The sequence below is a fragment of the Betta splendens genome, chromosome 10 (genome assembly GCF_900634795.4).
Source record: "Betta splendens chromosome 10, fBetSpl5.4, whole genome shotgun sequence".
NCBI lineage: Eukaryota > Metazoa > Chordata > Actinopteri > Anabantiformes > Osphronemidae > Betta > Betta splendens.
This window is the reverse complement of record NC_040890.2, coordinates 17803477-17822070: the sequence shown is the minus strand read 5'-3', so window position 1 is coordinate 17822070 and position 18594 is coordinate 17803477. Positions and strand designations below refer to the sequence as shown.

The 18594-nt window shown below is 48.3% G+C and overlaps 1 protein-coding gene across 5 annotated transcripts in view; it reads right to left on the bottom strand.

The window, feature by feature from the left end:
* Positions 1-5144, bottom strand: part of ldb2a (LIM domain binding 2a) — a 59672-nt gene extending 54528 nt beyond the window's left edge. For 3 of the 5 annotated variants that reach the window (XM_029164752.3, XM_055512599.1, XM_055512601.1), the window contains exon 1: positions 4847-5144. In XM_029164752.3, the coding sequence (XP_029020585.1) occupies positions 4847-4978 (132 nt within the window). In that variant the 5' untranslated portion in view covers positions 4979-5144. The remainder of the gene's footprint in view (positions 1-4846) is intronic. The other 2 variants (XM_029164751.3, XM_055512600.1) reach the window with 1 other exon arrangement.
* Between the last annotated feature and the right edge of the window lie 13450 nt (positions 5145-18594).

The window sequence follows — 18594 nt, the reverse complement described above, 5'->3', positions numbered from 1 at the left end:
GTCCCCACTCTCTGCCGCTGAATATTAATGCCTTCTATGCTAATGGCCTCACACCGGCTGAGGTCGACCAAGCTCCTCCTCTGAATGTTAATCTGCTGCCTCATTTGCATACGCTTAAGTGTCAAATTCCCCCACAAATCATTGCAGCTGCCGCCGCGCGGCGCGGTCGGCGCCCCCCGAGCGACAGCACAGAAACAATGTGGTCACACCGTATGCATAGCATCAAATCCACATCAAAGCCTGTTTAGATTGCCAGGTCACAGAGGGTTCACGTTGTGTAAAATGAAGGTAATGGGATAGCAGTCAGCCCGGTGCAGAAATACAGCCGGCCAGGTAATAAGTATGAATGGAGCAGGTAATAAGGTTGGGATCGAAGCAGACCCAGAGTCATCACAGGAGCACGACTGTTTAAGCTGCCGCTCTGCTCCCAGTTCAAAGGTGAGCGCTGATCCCAGGCAAGCGCACACCGCTTGTTTTCTTGTTGGCTCTTATTCCTCCTGAGGTCCACGTGCGCGTCTGAGTGCACGGCGGGTGGAGAGGTTGGAGCCGAGAGCGGCGGCGTCTTTAGGGACGAGCGGCACCTCGGAATCAAACAATCGACTTGGGAACCAGTCCAACGCAGACGTCGCGTCCCAGTACTGACAAATACTACGACACAGGCACATGAAACTACTCAACGCAATCATTCAAAATTGGAAAATACTTTATTCATATTTTTGATTATTTTCTCTCATTTTCATTTTCCCTGAATTATGCAGACTGTAATGTACAATGTATGTACAAAGTCAATGACACTTGATGCCACTCACACTGACACAAAAAGATTAATTATTCAGTAAAACAATCAGCGGATGAATTATTAATGAAAATAATTGTCAGCTGCAGGAGAGGAGTAGAGCAGAAATAAGGTGTCTGCAAACGAAACAGGCCGTTTAAAGACGGAAGCAGGAGCTTTAGGTTCAACATTTCAATGCTTTTAGTATTTTATTAAATTCTATTGACTGAGGTTTGATTGATTGAGCTTCTGGGAGTCAAACCTCTGATTCGTCAGACTTCACATCACACTACACTCACATCTAGGGTCAGGGTGGGTGTTTGTCCACAGACTGGTGTCTTGCAGAGCTCCACCTGCTCATTGACAACACTTAAACGCTTAAAGCAAATCCAGAACTAAAACGTCTCCACGCTCGGAACATGCCCCAAAACGGACCATTAGCTGTTCATAATGGACTTAAAGTCTACGAGGGAGGATTTCTCCCGGTGAAGTTAATTTCTCCGACTCTCTGATTCCGCTTGGAGCAATCAGAGACGCTGCAAACATCAGCCACTTAAAGCTTCGGTCCATTCAGCAACGGCGTAAATGAAACACATAAAAACAGAACACGGTCTAATTCCAGCCGCTTTTCATTGTCCCTCCCTGAGGATTAGCTGCGTGCTATAGATGTCACTTAGACTCATAGAGGACTCCAGCTCCTCTCAGAGCGAGTTCCTCCTCCGAGCGCTGGGACCTTGAGTCCGACTGCCAGCGCAGCAGTCGCACCAGCAGCCAAGCACACGCAAAAGCAAACTCATGAATAAGACAAATGGAGACTTTCTGCAACAGAGGACCGACTCCAGTCAACACTCAGTCTGAGAGGAGGTGTCACAGTGAGGGTTAGTCAGTCGTCCTGTTGAAAACGGCTCCGAGGGATGGGGACGCAGACCACAGTGAGTCATTTCACTCACGACGCCAAGCTGTTCTCATCCTTAACAACGGAGCGACATCAAGAGCATTTACTGACAGGCTGCTGTGTGCAACCTTGTCTTCGTGACCGCATCAGCAGAACATACAGAGACGGCTGGTGATAATGTACGTCCCGTCACACCAAACCAACAGAGGAGTTTACCCTTTATCCATTTTTGAGGACTTCTCACATTGTTTTTATTTTGCTGCAGAAAGTGTTGCATCATGTCTCAAACGCAGCGTGTATGATGAATTTTAATGCAGACTGTGACGGGCTTTTTATGCAACAGGAAGCTTTTAAGCTCCAAATAAGTTTATTGTTTGTCTATACAGTAAAGAACATAACAAGGAAGTAAGCGTCTCTGAAGTCTTACTGTCGTCAAACATCAGTGAGCTCACAATGAAAAGTCACAACTGCAATTATTTAGTTTGAGACTTTCCCAAAAGCAAGAGAAAGTTTTTTTTTCATCTCCATATCTAAATAGGTCCAAATTTAGCGTGATAACAACGCTCTACCTTCACTTTTAGCTAAACACACCACGTTGGGATGTACTGACGTGGGATGAGGTGACCGTGGGGGCGAACAGTGCAGTTAAAGGCAACGCAAACAGCAAACGCGGCTTGAAAACGGAATCGTTGCAAACTCAAACCGACACTTCCACCAACACCGGTTCACTGTTGCCAGTGTCAAGCACAGAAGCAGACGGGTCCGAAACCACTGCTCGTAGCACAACCTTGATGAAATATTCAAGAACGCTCCTGCAGGAGAATTCAGCTATTTTCTTCTAATGGAATCCAGATTTGTGTGTGTGTGTGTGTGTGTGTGTGTGTGCGTGTGTGCGTGTGTGCGTGCGTGCGTAACATCCCAAACTTCCTGTTTTGAAACGCCGCCCGACCCGGTGCTGCTACTGACACGGTCCTGTTCTCTAAATGGAAGTTGACTCTTAAAGCCGTCCTGCAGGAGACGGAGCGGGCGGCGGCAGAAGGAGCCTTCGGGCATCATCATTAAGGGACCGGCGGCTGACCTCGCGTCACAGGTACTAAACACCGTCAGCGAGTGTGCTTCACGACGCATGGACTGCACTTTCCCCTCAGCTGTCCCACAGTAAAGGAGGCCTGCGCGCATCACGCATCATCCTTTGTCAACAGGGTTCTGTTACGATCCCTCGTCTTCCATAAAACATACATTCAGACGTGTCAACTGATGGCCACGGTTTCGCATTCACGAGCATAATTACTATATAATTTCCTTAAAAGCCTGAACTGAGCCGAGCGGCACATCTGGATGCAAACAAATTGCTGAGCTCAAGTCATTTATTTTGCGCTATAAGATGCTTCTTCTTGCTCATTATATGCACCACCTGCATTTTAATCAAACAATAAGCACATTGCTAAAGAGACGACACATTATACCCTCCTGCTACTGAAGAGGAAGGAAACCATGAGGACGAAAAGGGAGATATGAGCAGCAACAGGAACAAAAAACTAATTATATTATTATGCAATTATATAATTTAGTCAGACGAGATGAAGGAAATGGTTTAAACGAGTGTGTTTGTGTTCTCTCATCACGCAGAGCATCTGTATACAGCGTGTTTAAAATGAGACGCTAGCGCTGTTACAGATGTGGCCCCGTGTTCACGTGTGCCACCGCCGTGCACGCGCGTGCACGTGCACGTGTGCGCGGTGATTGCTCTTGGTGTCTGGGTATGTGTGGCGCGGGAGTTGAGGTCCACTGGGGCACGGACCGCTCCGCATGAATAATGCATGGCACCGGGCCGCTGTATCTCAGCAACATTGCCTTGGTCTGCTTAAAGTTCCTCTCCAGGAAAGTCAGCGTCATTCTGCAAAAGCTGCAGCAGCAGCTGAGAGCTGGCTGCAGGATAGCGTTTGAAAAATCACGCTGAGAATAAAAAAAGAATCATTTAATATATGGACGTATTTTCACACTACGGTTTTTAACAGCTCTGCTGGAGCAAATTTCAGCTTTAAAGCCTCAAACAGCAACCAGATGTGATCTCAAAAACTTGAACTGGATAAATATTGAATATATATTTTGGTCAATTAATAGAGAGAAGCTGTATTTTAGTGCGGCTTTGGATTTTTGTTTGCAGGTCACACTAATGTGGACATATTTGAGTCCACATGTGCTGCAGCATCAGCACTTTTTACTCTCTGCTAATATTCTTTGTATGAACGATGGACTGATAAATAAATGGACAAACTATAACATTTAGCTGCTCAAAGTTGCACCGCGGTGGATTGTGCTGCTTCTCACCCTGTGAAGTGGACGTGGAGATGAAGTTGACATGCTGGATGAACTTTTTATCTGCGGATTTGCGCATTTGTGCTCACAGAACAGATGCTGGAGGCAGATGCCTGCTACAGTATGTAATTCACAGCGGGGATCAGCAGGGGTCGAGTCTGAACGACACCGCGCGACTCGGCGCCCAACTACTGGCAGCGTCATGAAACAGACACTCACTCACTCACTCACTCACCCGATGGAGCAGGGTTAGAGTTGTGTGCGCAATAATGGGAGAGTCCACGCGCACACAGGTGAGCGTCATGTCAACAGTTTAGGGAAAGCAGGTGGCGTGTTCACTAACTGAGCACAAATGGAATAAGTGACACTTTGCTGCAGCCTGATTGGACTTGAGTATTGTCTGATGCGTGTTTTCTACCTCCACGCTTGATTTTGTTCCGCACGCGCGTCGGATCATAAAGTTCTCAACCGCATGTTTTCAGGTCGCTGCTTCTTTCGGACGAGGCGACTTTTAAATCCCTATTTTGAAGCCACGTGAACGCGACTCTGCCCACGTTTGCACATATTTCAAACCATCACCTGCGGAGACGTCGTCGCGTTCACGCCGCTCCACGCGCCGGAGCCCGTTCACTTTCACCTCAGGAATGTTTGGCACTTTGGCATCGCATCCGCATCTGCTGCCGACGGACCCACACACCGACCGAGCCTCGCTGTCTGTGTCCAGCCTCTACAGCCTCCCCGCTCCCCGGCTCGGGACTCCCCAGCCCCGGTCGCCCCGGTAGCCCCGGTAGCCCCGGTAGCCGCGCACCGGCGCCGTGAACTGGACGGGACCGTGCGGCGGCGGCGTTTCGGCTCACCTCTGTGCGCGCCTGCAGCCGCTTGTTCATCTCGTAGATCCGATACTCGGGCTGGACCATGTAGGGCGAGTGTCTCCTGTAGAAGGGTCCGAACGGAGACGAGTAGAACGGGTCGTGGGTCGGATTGGACATGGTGGCTCCTGGTGAGGCGCGCGGCGCGATTTCAACATCCAGCGGGCACAGCAGCGCACATGGGAGTGCGATGCTCTCTGAAGACCCCCAGTGGGAAGCAGCCGCTGCCGAGGCTGAGCTGCACTCTGCAAGTTGGCCTGCCTAGTTCGCTGCTATAGCGTGGAGCTGGAGGAGGGAGGATGGAGGGAGGAGGGAGGGAGGAACGGAGGAGCAGGCGGGGGCGGGGGTGGAGGGGGGGGGGGGGGGGGGGGGGGGGGGCAGAATTGAGGGGGGGGGGGGGGGTCGTTTCCTGTTCCCTCAAGACCTACACTCAGTTTTGCACTCTTGCAAAGTTCAAGCAAGATCTCCGCCCGCATGCGTGTGTGGGTTTCTTTGTGCTGCGCGCTCCCTGCTCTGAAGTGAAGCATTGTTTTAGTTCGCATGGACCGATACTGAAACTGCTCTAATTGCATTTTCAGCGATGTTTAAAATAAAAGTACAGCCGTGTGCGTAGGCTAGATTTTAGATCGGCCATCGTCACTTCTAAGGATGAGGCTTTAAAATACACAAGTCCTGAATCCAGGGTCTGACAGAATACATTTATAACTGTAATGACAGTAGAATATTCATTATAAATATTGCCTCCGTCATGTTTTGACACTTTTCTGTGCCTCAGTAGTTAAATTCTCCCAAAAAGTATTTTCGGTCAACCGTCCTCCGTGTTGACTTTTATTAGGTGCTATTAATATTCTTCTAGCTGCATCTATGGCAAAAATGACTTTAGTGACATTATTAAACCTTTTTTAAAGCAAGGATTAAACACTGGGAGTTTCAAGTCTGAGCAGAATTCATTTCAAAGGGCTCAGTAATGATTGAGAGTGTGCAGAACATGCTCAGACCGCGCTCATAAACAGTCCATTTTATGTGAAACACTTTCATAATATTATATTGATTGTGTTGCCTCTGGTCAATGCTGCTAATGTCAGAACCAGAGTCCACGGCTAGTTACGCACCAAGTGGCATAATTTGCGGTGAAATGAAGGCGGGGTGATTCAGAATTCACGGCAACACCCTCAACGTTTCTGAGCCAAAAAATTAGACGCGTATTAATGGCACAATGTGTTGGTACCGCTCAGTAGAAGTATAAAAAAACAACAGCGCCACAATATTAAAACCCAAAAGGTGACAGATAACATGGTTCCTCTGCTGCGCGCGGCTATAAAACAAATCCTGTTGATCCTGGTGAAGCATTAGTGATTTATAACCCTTCACATGCACAGCGCTGATCTCACCAGCAGGGCCAGATTAACCCATTAATTGGCCCTGGGGCCAAATTCGCCCCGGGGCCCCCAGGGCCCCTCCCCACCTGCTGCCAGCATGTGTGTATGAAGCGTGTCACCTTCAAGTTCCCATTGAATCCAGTGCAACCACTTCTCATGGGGAAAAACGGGCAAAGAAGCACAATATAATAGCATTGTCTTATAAAATCAAGATTGTTGACTGTGAAATGATTCCAGTGACTATGAGACATCGCTTAAAGTGATAAACACAACCTTATGACGAGTCAAAGATACAACCACAGCAATTAAACAAAGCTCGAGGAAACAAGACTCAACCAATTTCCGCGCTTCTAGTCGTTTTATACAAAACCGGAACGACAGTTGATGGAGATGAGGCACAAAGACGTGAGGGTTAGAAATAATAACCTGCTGTTCCCTGAAGGACTCACCTCCACATACGCAGCTCAAACGCTGCACTGTTACATTTTAAAGCATTCTAAACACATTTTCAACCACGCAGCAGCACAGAAGCGTCCGTCTCCGCTGCAGCGCGTGTCGCTCACATGATGAATTTCCACAGCAGACACACCAGTGCATTAAAAAACCTTTTTTTAGGCACCAATTAGGATTTCCTTCATGTTCTCCGCCGTGACAGATTAGGCTCGGGCTGCAGAGTAGCCACAAGAATCTAAAAATAAACAGACACTCAGACCAGCCGTAACGTTGCAACCGAATCTCACATTAACTACACGCGCTGGGAATTAATGAACAGCATTTATGAAGTCTGACTTTTAATCCAAAATGGCTGAATGGGGAGAGGCAGTCTGAATCGAGTGAGATAAAAGTTGTAATCCAAATGCCTGAGGCATGCGGTCGGGTAATTAAAAAAAAGTTTGAAAAATCTATTAATAAACCTTTAATTAAAAACTACATTTTTAATATCTCAAGACCTTTTCAATTGACATTTCTAACAGGATTTGGTTGCTCGCCTAAAGCGCTTACCACTCGAGTGTGGCTGCAACACAAGTGAACAGCTCATTTAACAGATTTCAATATCAACTTGCTTGTAATGTGGAGACGATGTCTGTCGGTCAGCAGGCGAGGAGGTGTTCACCTGCGGAGGCTCTGATGGAACCAGTCTGACCAGCTCGACTGCAGCGTTTGAGCCCCGTCTGTTAAACGCCTCCAAAACCCGCTTCACCTCCTCACAAAACACTGGCTTATTTTTACTAAACAATAAAAAGATTTTAGTGGTGGCTGCACATCCCATTATTCACAAAACGAATAAAGTGAATCATACAAGCATCTGCGCATTTACTGCGTCTTTGTTTAATTAAATGAGCTGAGATTTAAGACGTATCTCAAACATTTATGTGTTCAGTAGCATCCGGGAAACGCGCTGTAGACAGCTTAGAGACGTTTTAAAATACATACCAACCAATAACTTTGGGTTTTGGTCTTTTTGCAGACATTTTAACAGCCTGTAAAAGGAGAATGATCAATGCCTCGTGTTTGTAATGTATTTACGACGCAGCTCTAAAAGCCTCGTCGGCTGTAGGAAGCAAAGTAACAAAGACAAAATAATTCCTTTAACAGCACACGCATGTCTGAGTTTGAGCTCAGAGGCTAAAGCTGCTCTGATGCTGCTCCGGTCCCAACTTCTCATCACCTGCAGCCGGATCGGTCGTGGTCCAGTCCCACACGTCGTCCAGGCTGATGCAGGTAGCGCGAATCACTGTAGATCTGCAGAAAGCAGCTCGGCCAATTAATGTGGTTTTACTCCTTAAATCGCTAACGATCCCGGCTCTGGGGTGGGCGTGCGTTCTCTTCTGACCTTCATTTCCACATTTTGTATTTATCTTCCTGCAGAAGGTTTAGTTAACTAAGTGGTTTTAGCAGTTTTATTTTGCAGCTATTAATTAGCGGCGCGTGTTGCGTCTGTGTGGAGGAGTGCTTCTTTCAAGAGACAAAAACGCTCCCTTGTTTTTACATACTGCGGAGTGTTTATGTTTTACTTCTGTTCGACGCCCTCAGGGACAACGAAAGTTGAATTGCATACGTTTCTATTGAGCTGAAGTGAATAGGAAACCAAATGCACCATGGGAGTTGGCGCCGCGTGTTTTGCAGCATGTCTCGCGTCTCGGCCATTTGTTAAACGCACCCAAATGCATCAAGGATGAAGAAGGGACGTGCTTTTAGTTGTAAAACAGCAAGATGAGGGAGACAAAACACTTGTGGATGAGAATGGAAATGGGTCAGGACACATATAGACACTCTGCTTCTGCTGGGTTCCCTCTTGCTGTTACTATGGTAACGTACCCTATCTCCCTACCTACCTACCTACCTGCCTGCTTACAGCACAAACTACACACCCTTGCAGCCGTGCTACAGGTTTTGCACTTGAACGCACCGATGCTGCTCCTGTTCCGAAGAACCCGGAACAAGTATTTATCGTGTTTCACAGCAGAGCATGAAAATATAGAGTTGTAGATGTGTTTGATGTGATGTCGCTGCTGGCGGTGGAAACAATCATTTGTCTTGTTTGTGAAGCGAACATGTGCCGACATGTGGAATGTTTGTGATATTTTGAAGCCGGGAGACGAGTTTGATTGTGTTATTAATAAAAAAAGACCTCGCCGGTGACTGACAAGCGCGATGAGAGCGAAGCTCTGCTAAAAATAGAGCCGAACTTCACAACGCAACGCGATTTTAAGGCTGCAAACAAAGTCCTGAACTGAACTGAGCAGAAGGAACGTCGACCTTCTCCAGTCTAACGCTGACCATCAACGCGTTCCAGCTGATCCTGGACTCTGCGGCAAGTAAAATCTTGCAAACTCGACTGTGAACACGGCAAAGTGTGTCTCCTATTTTCAGCACACAACTGTTTTCCAAATATGGATGAAATATACCCCGGATGCCGGAGCAGCAACTCAACTTCTATGGTGGAATCTCATTAGCATCGTAATAGCTTCCAGGCTCATTTGCATTTTGCCGTGAGTGATTTTTTTCCCCCTTTCTTTCCTCTTCACTGCTGGATGGAATAATAATAAAAAAAAGAAGTAAAACTTTGAAGCACCATATTTTATTTCATTATTTAAGTTAAACAAATTGTAATTGAAAAGCACTTTTCAGTTATGCTATTTCCTCATACCAGTGACAAATGAGTCTTATAGTCGTGTCAAGCAATTATGAGAAGACACACAAGCTACAAACTAATATTTGCACACAGAGATGGCAAATTAGTGTAAATAGATTAATACAGGAAGTAGAGGCTTTTTATCTATTTCAGAAATAGACTGTGTGCACAAAGGTGTTTAAAATCCTTTGCACCAATACACTGAACTCTTGGAAGGCAGCACTGAGCTAACAGGCACCCGAATACAGAGACGACACACATGCAACCCTAAAAAAAATGCCAAACAACATATTTAGAGTAAAGCGATTAAGTGGGTGCATGTGGAAGCTTATAACAAGGCAGGGAGCGTCCTCGCGCTGGATGCAGGGAGACTGCTCAGCTTGTTAGACGTCCACACGCTGCTTTTCTTATGCTGAATTTTTGCAGCGGAGCCGCTCAGCAAGCAAGGAGTTAATATTTCCAACCACTTCTGCCTCTGACACACACACACACACACACACACACACACACGCTCATATCCCCACAACCCATCACCCCTGATGACACTCAGTCGTGCACACGCCCACGCACACACACGCACGCACGCACGCACGCACACACACACACACACACACACACACACACACACACACACACACACACACACACACAAACCCATAATTCCCAACTCCCCCCCTCCCTCCTCACCCACTGCCTCCTCCTGCCTCCCTAGGCTCACCCTCCCCCCTCCTCATCCTCCTCCATTCTCCATCTCTGCTCCCCCACACACCCCTCCCTCCTCCTTCCACCACCACCACCCCCCTTTAGGTCAGTTAATAAGCGAGCCTGAGCCTGTGCCTCAGCTTGGCTGTCTGGAGGACATGCAGAGCAGTGTCTCCTGGGAATTGGCTCATGCAGAATGCTGCTCCGCCGGGAGAATGGAATTTTACCCTCGCTAGGGCTCCCAGACGCACCGCACAGCGGGAAACCTGACGGACGCGCACGTGCGCGCGCACGCCTCAGACGCGTGCTGCAAATCAGCCGCACACAAACATCACGGTCCCAGGAGCGCGTTTGCTGAGACGTCTCCCCGTCCCTTTAAGTAAAGTGACCAGCACCTAAGGAAAACACTGATTTCTTTCCCCCTGAATCATCAAGAAGCCATCATTAACTTAATGGCGACGGTCTTGGGGGAGATGCGGTGATAGCGCGCGGCACAAAGCCTCCGTTTTACTCGGGCGAATGTAAACACGAACGCAGGGACACGACTGGAAACAGCGCCGCTAATGAGTCGCCCCGTAGATTTAGAAACACTGGCTTTTCCACACTTCTGTCTCAACTTCAAGTGTTGAGAAAGTCGACCCCCCCCCCCCCCCCCCTCCCCCCGCCTCCTTATTCCTCCTCGAACCCACAGCTCCATCTATCGGCGAGCCGCTGCTACACGTCTGAGAGGTGATGGAGAGTAAACGGCGAAGCAGCCGCGCGGCGTGAACGCGGCTCCGGGGGACGAGGGCCGCGTCCCGCTTCGTGTAAATTACACAGGAAACGGGTGAAAACGTGTGTAAAAGAATCAGCCAACATCATGACACGCAGGCGGCAGAAGGGAAAGCATGGGCCCCGCGTGACCTTTAACCCTCAGCTCAGTTTTGCAAATTAAATGTTTTTTGTGACTAAATGTCTAAAAATGTGGCGCCGTCGGATTCTGGAGACTGTGTTTCAGGACACGATGACAGATCTGATGAATCATGGAGCTCGGCCGCGCCGAGAATGATTCATGCCTCCGACAGGATTGTATTTACGCAGAAAAAACAATACTCGCGTATGCAACGACGGGCACAGCGGAGAAATATGTTTTGGAAATGCTGTATATAATCACAGCATTAGAGGGTGAAGGGTGAACTCAGCGCCGGTGATTAAGACGTTTTTATCTCCTTGATGAGATTTAGCCCAGCAAATGAAAGGACGGGATCCAATCCCATTTTCCGTGGTTCTCGGCGGCGTGAGTCTGGACATGATCTGCAGCCGGAGAAATCCCGCCACCTTGGTGTGCAGATTACCGCCACTGTTCCAATGGGATTAGCAGTCACAGATTGTAAGAAGCGGGATTGAATTGTTCTCAGACGAGACCCCGTCCCGCGTCCTCGCTGTCAAACCAAAACGCGGCAGCGCTTTGAATGAGGGACAATTATGGGCTGGGTTCAGCTCGGTTCGGACCTAATCATAAACATGACAATCCTTATTTTCCTCTACCCCCTTCTTGCCTACAACAAGGAAATATAATCCACAGAAATAATATTCATAAAGGGGGTGAAATGGGACGTAATGTGGAGACACACACCCTAATTGTAAATGAGATTTTTTTTCAGACTAAATGTTATTCTCCACCCACAAACACACCGTGACAGTGGTGGAAAAAATTGTGAAAATGGTGGAGCAAAAAAAAAAGAGAAAAAAAAAGAAAACCATTTAGAGACACACACACACAGACACATACACACACAGACACGCACACATACACACACTGCAAACTGCAACCTTCAACCAGCGTTTCTCCATGAAACTCTGCAGCCAAGGCTGCGTTTACACAATAACAGCATTTCAAAGACTTTACATATGAAACAGGGCACCACTTTTTTGCATTGTAAATATTTCCCATCTGCACGCTTTGCCAGGTATACGGCACACAGAGGTTATCATGATCATTATTCTTCTTCTCTGGCGCGGACCACCTCCAGCCTGTCTCAGCACCGGCTGTTTGTAGAGCAGCAGCAGCAGCAGCAGCTCCTCTCTCTGGGATTCAGCCTTTCAAAAGTCCTCGTCAGATTTTGCAGCGCAGACGTACTTCTGCTGCCTGCCGCCCCCACATCTCTGCCCCCCCCCCCACATCTCCCCATCCCTCAGACCCCCCCCCCCCCCCCCCCCCCACTGTCAACCTCCTTCCCCTCGCCTCCCTCCGCTCACTCTGCTGCAGATGTTTTGGATATATTTTCTTAGCGGTGCAGCCGCGTCCGCTGCCAGGCGCTGAGAGGGAGCCCCTCGGTCGCGTCCTGCGGCCGCCGGTGGTGCCGAACGCGGGCGCGCAGAGGTCGCGTGGAGGTCAGCGCCCGTGCTCCTAATGAGCCGGCCTGCGAGCAGCAGTGGGCGACATCAGGAGACGCTTGTTAGCGATCACATGAGCAGCAAATAGGAGCGGCCTGTTACACAGCGGCCTGCTGGCGGCGGGACACGCAGGCGCGTCCGTGTGGGTTTGCCGTCACACTGTGGCACAAATGTTCCGGCCGGCTCATTAGCCCGGCTCTGCGGCATCGCACCACAACCACTCCGCTCCCAACTTTTCCCAGGCGAAAAAATAGGAGAGTAGTAGTTGTTGTTGTGAAGCGCCTCCCTGAGTTTCCTCCCTGCACGCGTTTTATTAGAGGTGATTGTTCAGTGGCAATTAGTGTGAGTGTTGATTATTCATTCAGACAGCGGATTGAATCTGGAGACTGTTCAGAACAATCTGAAAGTGTTAAATGAAGTCTGATGAAGACGGAGTTACACAAACACTGGAGCTGTGATAAGTGTTAACACCGTCGGTGCTGCAGTTTTAATAAATTCATTCCAACAATGTCAATTGTAGATTAGACTCAAATCCGCTTTTCACTCACTGGCATCATAATAGTGTTCGCAGATTTATCAGCTGCCATTTATTCAACACAGTTGTTTCTTCTGAACAAGTTCTGTGAAGCCAACCACTAAAAAGCAATGAATGTTTTTGTGTATTTTTCCTCCAGCAGCGTCAGGAGTCGAGTCAATGTGTGGAGAGCTTCTGCTTCTTCCCATTTATCAGCATCAAACCTATTAGAGGTCCAGAGTTTTAACAATGTAGAAATGATTCTGTCGTCCAAACTGAATCACCAGCTGGTGGAAAGTAACGATCCGAGCCTCAACGCAGCACTTTGAGCAAAATCAACCTAAAACCATGAGCTGCAGGGTTGAAATCTCTGCTTTGCCTCAAAGTGTTTAAGAGATTTCCAGCAATCAACGAATGAAGAACATTCAAGAGAGAGACAACACGGGAGACAACAGGCAACAACTGCCTCATAGCAGTGGGCGAATACAAATAAAGAGCAGAATATGTGCTGCTCTGTCTGTTTGTTTTTAAAGAATGAAACATCTGTGTGGTTCACGTGAGCTAATCAACACACCTGTCAATTAAAACTAGCAAGAAGCACAAAACATCTGCACATCCCAAACTTTCATACACCTGTATGACTCACATCTGTATTTGTGCACTAATAGGTCTTTTCATCTCATATTTCCCAATTAAATGTATTGTCACACATCTTCATGGAGTTAATCAATAATCATGTATCTGTTTCTTTATCAGCGTAGTTCCTCATCGCATCCTCAACCAGCAGCCGTCTTCTGTGGAGGACGAGGCTGATGAGAAACCAAACTTGATGTTCAGGAGAGAAAGAAAGAAAAATAGCTGGCTGTGCTGCTACCATCCCCCATCTCGTAGGCATGGCAGCAGGCTCGCACATGCGCCTGCACACACACACACACACACACACACACACACACACACACACACACACACACACACACACACACACGCATGCACGCACGCATGTATGAACACACACACACACACACACACACACACACACACACGCATGCACGCACGCATGTATGAACACACACACACACACACACACACACACACACACATACGCACGCACGCACGCACGCATGTATGAACACACACACAGACACACACACACACACACACACGCACACACGCACACACACAGCCCATCTCTTTCTGCTACCTGATGTGAGGCACCGAGAATATTCCAGAAACCAAACACAATGAATGTTCCTCTGCTATTCACACAAAACAGAAAATCACACTGCGCTGGTCCTAATTCAAATTAAATCCACGCATGTATTTAAAGCCGCTCCATTTAGTCTCAAGGATCAATTTTAAACTGCCGGGGAGTAAAAAGAAAGAGTGGGCAGGGAAAGAAAAGTTTATGGTACAGCTTCAGTGCTGAATAAATGGAGGGTTTTAGGAGGCAGACTGGAGGGGAGTGGAGGCAGGAGCATGATGGTGATGGGGGTTCTGGACCGGACCCAGCACCGGACCCACCGCCGGACCCAGCACCAAACTCAGCGCCGGACCCACCGCCGGACCCACCGCCGGACCCAGCACCGGACCCAGCGCCGAACTCAGCACCGGACTCAGCACCGGACTCAGCACCGGACTCAACGCTGGACCTACTACCGGACTAAGCACCGAACTCAGCACCGGACTCAGCACCGGACTCAACGCTGGACCTACTACCGGACCCAGCACCAAACTCAGCACCGGACCCAGCGCCGGACCCAGCGCCGGACCCAGCGCCGGACCCAGCGCCGGACCCAGCACCGGACCCAGCTCCGGACCCACCGCCGGACCCAGGACCGGACCCACCGCCGGACTTACTACCGGACTAAGCACCCGACTCAGCACCGGACCCAGCGCCGGACCCAGCGCTAGATCCAGCACCGGACCCACCACCGGACCCAGCGCCAGATCCAGCACCGGACCCACCACCGGACCCAGCGCCAGATCCAGCACCGGACCCACCACCGGACCCAGGACCGGACCCACCGCCGGACTTACTACCGGACTAAGCACCGGACTCAGCACCGGACTCAACGCCGGACCTACTACCGGACTAAGCACCGGACTCAGCACCGGACCCACCACCGGACCCAGCGCCAGATCCAGCACCGGACCCACCACCGGACCCAGCACCGGACCCAGCACCAAACTCAGCACCGGACCCAGCACCAAACTCAGCACCGGACCCAGCACCAAACTCAGCACCGGACCCAGCGCCGGACCCAGCACCGGACCCAGGACCGGACCCACCGCCGGACTTACTACCGGACTAAGCACCCGACTCAGCACCGGACTCAGCACTGGACCCAGCGCCGTCCACAGGCCGGTCCTCGGCCGTTCGGTGAGGTCCATCATTAGAAGTGAAGCCGCTGTGACTGCAGTGAGGCAGATCCAGGATCTGCCGGTCTTTGTGTCCGTGGGCTGAGGTGTGGTCGGGTCTAAAGCTCTGACTGAGTTTTACTCCTGGTGATGCTGCGTTTCCCTGCACACACTTAATCACACTGTATGAATCTCACCCCATTATTTAACTTCTATAAAAATGAGATAAAGACGGTTCTGCTACACAAAATTGTGGCTTGTTGTCATTTACAGTTTGACAAACATCGCACCAAACCCGATCCTGAAGCCATTGATAATTCATGATGTGAATGGATGTGAGCTATAATAAATGGCGCTGCTCCAGCTCCTCAGCTAAAACTACAGTCCAAGTACAAACACGCGCTGACTGTCGCTGAGGCTTCTGCTACTGTGAAGAAGCTGCTACTGTAACAACCACTGTACGACACTGAACATCAGCAGAAAGAACTGGAATTCTCAAATACAACTTCGAGACAACCCGGGTCATTGTCCTATAATTATTAATACTACCAAATTAATAAATGCTACCATTAATAAAAAACACATAAAAAACACATAAATTCATTTAAAGCGCAATGTTAAAAAAACCTTATTTGATGAATGGCTTGTAAAACATGTTAACGTTTCCTTTTACAGTTTATACTAATAAATGTGGTGTTTTTCAGCCTTACTTGTCTTACATCAGTATTTCTGGTTCCTTGATAGTTTCTTATTGTTTATTTATTGTTCAGTGTCTTACTGCATGAGAGAGAATAAAGAGAGACAAAGTACAAAAGCTTCAATTACTCAGTAGGAGACTTCACAAAATTAGAACCATGGTCAATAAAAACTACATCACTGAGTCAAAAGAACACTTCAAGCAACTCAGTGGAAATGTTATTAAAAAGCCAAAGTCAGGACGGATACAAGGTAATTTCCAAGTCAATGAATTTCCCTTGGAGAAGAGTTTATTCATCATTAAGAAACTGAAGGAATGAGACTTGTGTGTAAATGTGCCCACAGCAGACTGTTCTGTGAGAGGACTGAGCAGAGAGGTCACCAGCACTGAAGCAGTAACCAGCTGCATACGTTCCGAGCTGGATCCTCCGCCACAGTCGGACCCGAACCACGTTTAAAGGCTGGAAGCAGGTTTCATGATCCGGAGACCAAAGCTGAACCTTATGGTCGTCAGATCGGAGCAGACTCGTACATGTACAGAGCAGACTGAGCCCGGCTGCAGGCTCAGGCTGGTTCAGAGGCTCAAAACTGCACCCGTTTGGGTCCAGGAAGAGGAACCGCATGTTCCTCAGCAGCCGTGTGCTCGCTGGGAGGACCGGCCACAGCCAAGCGGACCCACACATCGCGGCCCGGTCTTTAATCCATCTGTCCACGCGTCCATCTTCTATCATCTACAGTCCCCACACAATGGCCTTTCTTCAGGGTTTGTGTAATTGACACAATCCCAAGGACAATCAATAAGGCCGGGGCAGGTTCTATCTCCGGGCCCGCGGACTCCGGGACCCTGCATTGGCTGAGAGTTTGCTGGGCTTTGGTCTTACCAGCATCCAGGTGTAACACGGGAGCGAATATCTGTTTGAATAGAAGCCCAAAGCTTCTGGCAAGATCAATAGCAATCAATGCTTAAGCCAGTGCACCAGATAAATGGTTTCCCCTCTAAAAAGGAAGCACCGCTTCCTCCGTCTCAACTTCTCCTGACTTTGATCACCTCTCATAGTTCTCCCCTGGAACACAACTTAGAGGTTTGATTTTTTCGGGCACGTGGGAGGCACGGGGGTTTTAGGGGTGAGGAGGGTGAGGAGGGGTATTCTCTAATGAGCGGGTACAGCCACGTCAAAATGAGACCAAGCAGACCTCCCACTAAATATGAATACCAGAAAGATGCAAATGCGCTCGGCACTGAATTTATTATTCTGAATATGTTCAGAAACAAAAGGCTCTGGAAAAGCAGGGGGAGTGAAAGTGAACTGCCCCCCCTCCGCTCCTCACCGCCTGAAATAAATAAAAAAGGGAGAGGACGGGAGAGAAATTAGAGGGAGGGGTATGAAAAAGGGAGGGAGAGAGAGAGAGAGAGAGAGAGAGAGGAAAAATCCTCAGCCCTGTTTCTTATATATATATTTTTTGAAGCAATGGCATCCTGTGTTCTTGGATGTGTCGTTGCCATGGCAACTGTAACTTGGTGACCTCGTTATTTCTGCCTAATCCCGCGCTGAAATTATGGTTGCTCCACCCTTTTGCCTGGCTGCCCTGATAACATAATCATTGCAAATGAGGCAGGGGAACGGAGAAGGAATAAGGAAATAAATAAAAACACATATGGCACCGCTTTCTACTGTATGTTATTTCATTCTATTCATTATAATTGGCCAAATCAGCCCCGGCTGCTGTAGTGTACAGCTCACATAAATTCAGCAATGTACTGTACAATATTTGAGCAACAGCTGATGATGAGCCACAGTAATTAAAACAGGGACTCAGCCATAATCGACTGCGAGACGCTGATAAACTGTATTGATTTCAGCTTCGTCATGAGTTTCTCATGGTGGAACTGGTGTCATTACCATCAAAGTTTGACTGTAAATGTAAGGGAGGCACATCTACTGTACTACACACTGCTACATGCACACTACAACACATAAACACCTGAATTATTGATTTCAGTGTTTGATTGGATTTACTTATTGGATGGGGCCTGAGAAACACTCTGAAAAATTGATGGATTTTTGGAGATAAACACGCAAACTAATAAGAAATCCTCAGTCATGCCTATTCAATAATTCACCAAATTTACATATTATTATTGGCATATCTCATTACTCCGGACGCAGGCACACTTATATATTCCAAAATTGTATTAGTTGGGTATTCTGTTGCATAAATTAACATGAATAATGAAGGATGGGGCTCCTTTAAAGTCGTGATTCAAAGAAGCCCCTCATTTAGGAACAGAAAACGCCTTTGTGTGGTCACAGGGTCCTTAACAAGTGAATTGTTTACATGCTGACGCTGAAGCAGTGACTAAAATGCACCCAGCGCCCACAGCATAGGAGGGTTTGCGTCTTAACGGAAGCTGTTTCACGCAGTTTTAATGCTGAGCCTCGGTGGCGACTACGGTGACATATTGTGGAGAGATGCTGTCGTCGTAAAGCGAAGCCGGCAGCTGTGCAGACACATCACCCTAAAGTTCCTGGAGACGAATGGAAAAGTTGAATATTATGGCTGATGCCAACTGTCT